This window comes from Apaloderma vittatum, unplaced genomic scaffold (genome assembly GCF_000703405.1).
Source record: "Apaloderma vittatum isolate BGI_N311 unplaced genomic scaffold, ASM70340v1 scaffold41995, whole genome shotgun sequence".
Taxonomy (NCBI): domain Eukaryota; kingdom Metazoa; phylum Chordata; class Aves; order Trogoniformes; family Trogonidae; genus Apaloderma; species Apaloderma vittatum.
This window is the reverse complement of record NW_009717292.1, coordinates 1-7,368: the sequence shown is the minus strand read 5'-3', so window position 1 is coordinate 7,368 and position 7,368 is coordinate 1. Positions and strand designations below refer to the sequence as shown.

Genomic DNA, 7,368 nt, shown 5'->3' with positions numbered 1-7,368 from the left:
GCTGCACGCTGACTCTCTGTACGCTTACAGGAAATGGCACTGTGCAGTGAAGTTAAACCTCTGCAGATTGTCCCAGTTCATCTGGTCCAGCCATTAAAGCCAAACTCCCCAGCCCATCTGGCCATGAGTCAGGTGGAGTTAGTGGAACGCCTCTTGAAAGTCTTAGGAACTCAGAACTCCGGGTTTACCGTCGGCAACATCATGAAGGTAGGGGTCTGAGCTTACAGCACGCAAAGTTTTTTCTGTGCTCTTTTATTGGGACTTGTCTGTCTGTTTTGGAGTGCCTGGTGAGTTACGGAAGAGCATCGGAGCCTCTTGGAGGTGACAACACAAAACAAGTCTTTAAAAAATATGTAGGAAAAGTGAGGCATCATTTTTTCTGTTGTTTTCAGTTTGCAACAGGAGCTTTGCAACACAGAGTGTACGAAGTTCGTGATGTAGCCTTGAGGATTACCTTTGATGTGTACAGGAAGGACAAGGCTGCTGTCCTGGAACATCTTCCTCCAGATGATGCAAGCATTCGCAAGACTGTTCTCTATAAAACACTCTTTGATGGATTTTCTAAAATAGATGGTGAACTTTCCGAAGCTGAAATCAGGGTACGTAAAAAGACTGCAGAACATCCGTAGCTATTTTAAACTCTGCATTCAGCTCAACGATGTACCGATTTCATAGCTCTGTTAGACACTGAATGACACGCGTAGCAGAGTATCTTGAGGGGTGGTGTTAACACTGCGTAGTGTGAGAAGCACATGTTGGGTTTATGACATAGACTCACTCTTATGAATAAAGCCTACAAAGAATACAGAGATGGTACTTCTGAAATAATACACAACTATTTGGAAAAACATGGTGCTGTTCTGTGCTGGCTGGCCTTGGAAGCAGTAAGTGCCAAGGAAATGCTTTTTGTTTCTTTTGGGTGATTTGTGGGGTGGGAGGTGTTACTGCCACAGAGCAGTCATTCAGCCAAGCAGGTTGTGCTGCGCTGACCGTTTGTTCTGTGCTGATGTGTTTTGCAATCTCTTCTGTATGACATACGGTCCAAAAACTTTTGTGATTGAAAGAGTTTTTCTTGACAGGCACAGAGAAAGGCAGCAACAGAAAAAGCAGAGAAACAGAAGGAGGAAGAAATTAAAGTTCTGCAAGGTCAGCTGGCAGCTCTAAAGGAGATACAAGCAGAAGTTCAAGCTGGAAAGGTTAGAGTGGTTTGGTTTTGATTTTTTTTAAATCCTTTTTTTCCTCAGATATCACAGGCTTAAATAATGAACATTACTGTTGTCTCATTATAAATCAAAAAGAAAAAGGAAGAGACATGCCATGACATACAGTAACTGACTTGCTTCCTTATCTGTCGAGCTTAAAATCTGGGAGGTTGTTTTTCCTAACATAGTATAAATTTTAGATTCTTTTTTTATAACAGCTTTGTCAGTCCGGTTAGTAAATATCAGAATGTTCCTACAAGTCTAAGTGCTTCTGTACCAGCTGGAGTACAGGAATTGTACCGAGTGCGTCGGGGCCCTCCAGCAGCCTGCTGTGCTGCACGCCGCACAGGTTTTGTAGCTGAACCTGTGAAAGGCAGGCAGCTGCGCCAGTGCCAGGCAGCGGGACTCTTCTTTCCAGAAGATTGCTGCCGCGATACCTGGGAGATTTGCTGTAGGACCAGAAGCGCAAGCATTGTAATGCATTGGCTCTGCTTCTAAGCTTTTAATTCCAGAGAGAAATCAGGATCTAATCTGTTCTCTTGCTCCCTGGCGAGCATCACAGTCATTAAGCAAATTTCTGACTTAAATTTCTTCATTCAATAGGAGAGAGAACCTGATTTTCAGAAGCCAAGGAATCAAGGTAGGTAGTTTCAAACAGCGTTAAGAAACATAGAGATATTTCAAGTTGTCTTTGAAGCGCTGTAGATGCTTGATAGATTGTTGAATTACCTCAGTTAAAAACACTGGTTGGCTGAGGCTCAACTTGCCATAGAGGTAACCACTAAGTTCACACAAGAAAATTTACCATCAGCTAGCCAGTCAGTTTCTGATAATTTGTATGGCTTGGCTTGAAACCCTTTTAGTGTCTTCCTCAACCTGAGATAGGTCATCTACTACGTGGGAAAATCACCACTAAAATACATTACTGCTGTAGATCACTAAAGCAACTACTCCAAGTATCTCATTTTTCAGTGCTTTTTACCACTACAGCAGTGGTATGTGTCTGTTGAGATCCAGAGAAGCAGTATTTCTAGGCATGCACAAAAACCAAATCCAGATATAATCTTGGTTTTAACGGTTGTCTTCTTTCAGGTTACCAGTTAAACGAAAGCCCACAGTTTGCAGCCGGAGAAATTCCAGATGATCATTCCTCTGTTGCAAAGTACTTGGATAAGTAAGTTAAATGAGCGGCTTCTAATCACCGTAAGCACTTGGTATAACCTGCAAGCTGAAAATGTTAATGACATTTTTCCAGTAGATCAAAGCTAATGCCTTCAGCATTGAGACAATGAAAAAGCACATCTCTTCTAACAGATGTGGAGTTATCACCAGGCAATCCTGGATATTGATTTTTTAAAAGTTCTTGGATAGTATGGCCTTGAACTTTATATTCTGGGTAGTTGCTTGTGGGATGAGAAATGCCACAGTTCAACTACTAGTATCAAGTAAGGCAAAGACATGTTGTAGCTTTCTTTTTTTTTCACTCTGATGTTTGTATTTTTTTCCCCAGATTATGTATTTTTTGTGGTGAAAGGGACGAGTCATTTACAGAGGAAGGATTGGATCTCCATTACTGGAAACAGTGCCCTATGTTAACCAGATGTAAGCAATGCAAACAGGTGAGGCATGAACTTTGTAGAGCTGCTACAAGGAATTTAACTGTTGCTATTCTGGTTTTAAGGTGCTGTGAGATATTTAACGCTAAGGTAGATGAATTCTGAACCCAACTGTGTGACCTGGGGTAGTGCTTTTCAAAAAGGGCAGCATTACAAATTGTATTAATAACAGGATTAAAAATTAATTTTCACTTTGCCATCTTGGAAAGTGATGTTTAACTTCTGAAAATCAGAAAAGCAGGTTTTTTAATACTGTCCTTATCAACTCAGCGTGGTACAAATCTTCTTGGGTGCCTCTTGCTGTGTTGCAGGTGGTGGAGATAGCAGGCCTGACAGAGCACTTGCTGACCGACTGCGAGAGAAAGGACAGCTTTGGGAGATGTCAGCGATGCAGCGAGGCCATTCCAAGAGATGAGTTGCCCAAACATGTTCGGAGCAAGATTTGTAGTCGTGAGTAGTTGCGAACAGGAAGGTTGAACCCCACAGGTCAAGTCAGACAGACTTTCGGATACTGCGCTGCAGCGCGGATGTAGAAATCCAAGTCAGTCCTCAGGAGGGAACGCTTTTGGAATAAGTGCTTGAGTTTCCCAGTGCTTGAAATGCTTCACTTCTGTCAACGTATCTGGGGAGGATGAGTGAGGAGAACAGAAAGCCTCTGCCTCATCCTTGCGGGTTAAGCCCTGTCGTTCCTTTTGATCCTGTTTCGAAAGAGATGATTAAACGCGGGACTTCTTTGACAGTAGTTAATGATGGTGGGGTGGGAGCTGCTTTAGCCATGGGGTAGTTTTGATGCTCTTTGCTGTGCAGTTTCTCCTCTTGTATTTGAAATCAGCCTGATTTTACAATTCTTACGTTGTTTTTCTCATTATTTCAGCTGCCAAGCCAGAAAATGTGGCAAACCATTGCCCATTGTGCCATGGAAACTTCTCCCCAGGAGAGGAGGTGAGACTGCCTTCCAGACTGGTCCGGACTTGTTGTGTCACTGGGACTGATTCACGTGCTCTGCTAGCACTGGCTAACGCCCAGTGGCTTAAGAACCTGCCTGGATTGTTGCTGGGGTCTGTTATATAAAAAGTGATTTGTTCAGGAGATACTTAAAGTGTCTGTTTCAGTCTTTTATACGAACCATCTGACACTGCGTTATGGTCATATTGAAGTAGTTCTGTGTATGATTTAATCTTTGGAGAAAAAGACTGTCCAGGAGGCAGCCAACAGCTCTACACCGAGTATGAGGTCCAGGGAAATGTCAGTGGCTGATCTGTGAGCGTGAGGGGCTCAGAAAATACTGGGTTTTGGATTTGGCAGGGTTTTTTATTTGGTTGGTTTTTTCCTTGCTTCTGTACAAATTATTCTTGTGAGAGATTTCACGTAGTCTCTAGTTTGATGAGGCTGTCATGTTTTCTTGTAATAGCAGCTCCTACTCCTCTGGGTTGCTGAATGCTTTAACTCGTAGTTGTGCCCACACTTTTTCAGTTTAAAATAGGCGTGAAAGAAAAGATTTTCCATGTTATTTTCTGTATTTTTTCCTGATTTGAACTCAGTGGTTAAGAAAACCTAAAAACGCAAATGAATGCTACATGCTTTTAATTTCTAGGATCGGGCTGGTGTTTTTGTTACTGTGATGTAGCTTTTAAGTTATATTTAAAAAATTGATATATTTATTTCACTTAGTCATAAGGTGCTCATGCTTTAATGAGTGAGCAGATGAAAATGCTCTTCCTGTAAAGTCTGCATACAGCTCTCATTTTCCCCATGTTTTAAAAGCATATGTGCGTACATAGTGATTAGATAAAAAATTGGCTAATTTAGCTGGTGGTGTAATACCCCTTCTTTTTAATCATCTTCAGGCCTGGAAATTTCACCTAATGGGCAAAGACGGCTGCAAAATGAATCAACGGAGGTTACCCACACTGAAAAAACCCCTTCTGCTGCAGCCTGGTAAAGTAGTATTTTGTGATAATAACGATTATGCTTTTTGCTACGTTGCCTTTACTTAAGGAAAGTAGTTAATCCTCAAGAGCAAGCTGGCTCTTGATTACTTGTTCAACAGTTAGTTTTGCATTTGTGTGACCTAACTGAGAGCTCTGATGTTGGCACAGACTGCAGTACACTTAGCAAATTCTCAAAATCATTCAGCAACAGTGATTTCAAAATGAGGGCACTAGCTCAGTTGAGTGGGGAAACGGGCATATTTGATAATTTGATCAGTTTGGGGGTTTTTTTGTGTAGTAGTGTGACCATGAATGGAACAATCAGCGGTGATACTGAACAGTCAACATTCATGAAGGCTCCTGAATGTTGACACAGAGAACAGAGAGCCTGATTTAGCTTTTGATGGCCAATCAGAGGATGCTAATCTAATCCTAATTACAAGATGAGATGAATAGTAGTGCTGTGTGCTGCGTTTCCTTTTCAATTCAGATCCAGGAGCTAGGCAGAATTTATGATTGTGCAGCTTCTTCACCAGCAAAGAGAAAGTGCTGCTGATGTCAGGTGGTCTTTTTTTAACAGTCGTCTTTAATATGAAGCACATGCAAAAGCCTTTTATCTCCTGAACACACAGAAGTTAAACAAGCTGTTTTCACTGCCTGCAGCATCATAACTGTTTTGGCCGGTAACATTCAAACCCGTTCCTCTGTCAGATTTTTTTTCCAAGTTCTTTAGTCTTCCGCATGTTCAGGGAGTTGCTAGAATTATTCTCCTCTGTGTAGTATTTGCTTTGCTCACATCTGTGTTTTACAGCTACTCCCAGTTTCCTGGAAAGTGTTGCTGCGTTGTCTTTTAGCTGTCTTAAGTGATTGCAGGTAAACTCAACAGCTTCTGGTCTTAGACAGACACGACTGCAGGTCCAGTTCGTCTGTCTTCACCTTTGCTTCCTATTGAAAATGCTACTTAGTTTGCTGCTGCTTAGAATTTGGAAATAGAGAAAGAAATTAAATCCTGCCTGGATATAGCTAACGCTCCAGAACAATTTCCTGGAGATGGGAAAGGAGCTCTCAGCACTCAGTTTTACCACACAGCTCGGGCTGGATGCTGCCAGCTTTTAGCTGCTGGTGTCAGCCATCCGGCCTAACACATCTCCAGAATCAAAATGGGAGATGAAATTCAAGACTGGGACTAGACGTGCTCACAGTAATGACCGGTATTTTCTCTTTGCAGGCAAAGTAGGTGGCCAGTGTTTAAGGAAACCAGGTCCTTCAGGAGCAAAAGCTCGACCGCCCTCTACAGGAAGCAAGATCCCAACCCCAAGAGCGGGCCCAACTAAAAGAACTGGCGAAACATACTCGAATCGATGACCAGACAAGTATTTTTTTGCTTTGTTTTAGAAACTGTTATTATTAAATAGTTATTTAAAATCTGTGAGCACCTGAGATCATCTTTTATTCATTTGACTACCTGGGGCTGTTTATCAGCCCCGAGCAGCACTTGCCTAGTCTGATAACTTCTGTGCTAGCTCTCTGTGCAGCACCGTGGCTTCCTCCTTGCAACGTACATGTTAGAAACACGGGAATGTTCTGGGACAGGTCTAGCCTGCCACGTTCCCTGCGTGGCACAGGGGAGGCCGTTAATTTGGTTCTTTATTGGAGATGGGACCGTCGAGTGAAACAGCTGTAACCTAAGCCACGCACGGGGAGAAGTGGTTTTGCTGTGGGAGCCTGGCCTTGGTGTCTGTGTCAGGTTTGGAGTTTTAAAGGCAGCAGAGCTGTGCCCGAAGCACTGCTCAGCACCGGGAATCAGCACCAAATAACAAGCTCAGGGGCGGGTTGGGTATCGCCATATGACATGCCGTTACGTGGGCGATGGGACCTAGTGTCGTGCTGCCTCTCACTGTGCACCAAGTGCCTTACGAGTCCGCTCGACAAGAGGGATTAAGTTAAACCGCCAGAGTCCCATCTGGTACGTAATAAGGGAGCTACGTACGTATCACTGGAGCTACTGTAAAAATTAAAGCTTTAAAATCACAGTTAATTCTGGAATATATCCCCAAGAAATTGGCCACTGAAAGAAAGTAGAATTAATAAATTTAGACCTTTATGCCTACTTTAGAGTACTTTCTCTCAGCTTGCTTCTAAATCCAGCTCTGAGTTTCTCTAGTTAGATCTTAATTAAAATAAACATCCATAGGCTACCACGTGTCACCATTTAATAGCCTAAAAGAGACCAAATCCTAGTCAGACATCTGAACATTTCTGCTGGTAGCGCTCAGGCACTTGCTTCCCAGGACAGAATCAACTGATCCCACGTCTCCACGAGCGAGTGCCCCATGGTTATACCAGCAGAAGCTGTGGATGCGGGGGTTTTTGTATACCACAGGGCGAAGTCTGTACAGACAGCGCTGGGTTTGTACGGGATCAGCCGATCAGGTGTTTAAGGCCTCGAGATTTTTAACGCTGTCTTTGCACGAGGAAAAAAAAAATCCCCAAAAGCACCTCGCATATGCCAAACGCCGAAGTTATTTTTATTGCACCTATTTAATAAATTCGTTTGGCAGCTCTGGGCGGTGCCTTTGTGTTCTCCGGCTGTCGCGACAGGTCCCTTCCAAGCCTCGG

At 43.1% G+C, this 7,368-nt stretch overlaps 1 protein-coding gene across 1 annotated transcript in view; it reads left to right on the top strand.

Annotated features, from left to right (window-relative positions):
• CEP104 (centrosomal protein 104kDa) overlaps window positions 1-6,114 on the top strand; it is a 12,268-nt gene extending 6,154 nt beyond the window's left edge. The window contains exons 12-21 of the mRNA XM_009869825.1: window positions 31-207; window positions 393-599; window positions 1,080-1,196; window positions 1,806-1,842; window positions 2,295-2,376; window positions 2,713-2,821; window positions 3,130-3,268; window positions 3,693-3,760; window positions 4,666-4,756; window positions 5,978-6,114. Of these exons, the coding sequence (XP_009868127.1) occupies window positions 31-207; window positions 393-599; window positions 1,080-1,196; window positions 1,806-1,842; window positions 2,295-2,376; window positions 2,713-2,821; window positions 3,130-3,268; window positions 3,693-3,760; window positions 4,666-4,756; window positions 5,978-6,114 (1,164 nt within the window). The remainder of the gene's footprint in view (window positions 1-30; window positions 208-392; window positions 600-1,079; window positions 1,197-1,805; window positions 1,843-2,294; window positions 2,377-2,712; window positions 2,822-3,129; window positions 3,269-3,692; window positions 3,761-4,665; window positions 4,757-5,977) is intronic.
• The last annotated feature ends 1,254 nt before the right edge of the window (window positions 6,115-7,368 follow it).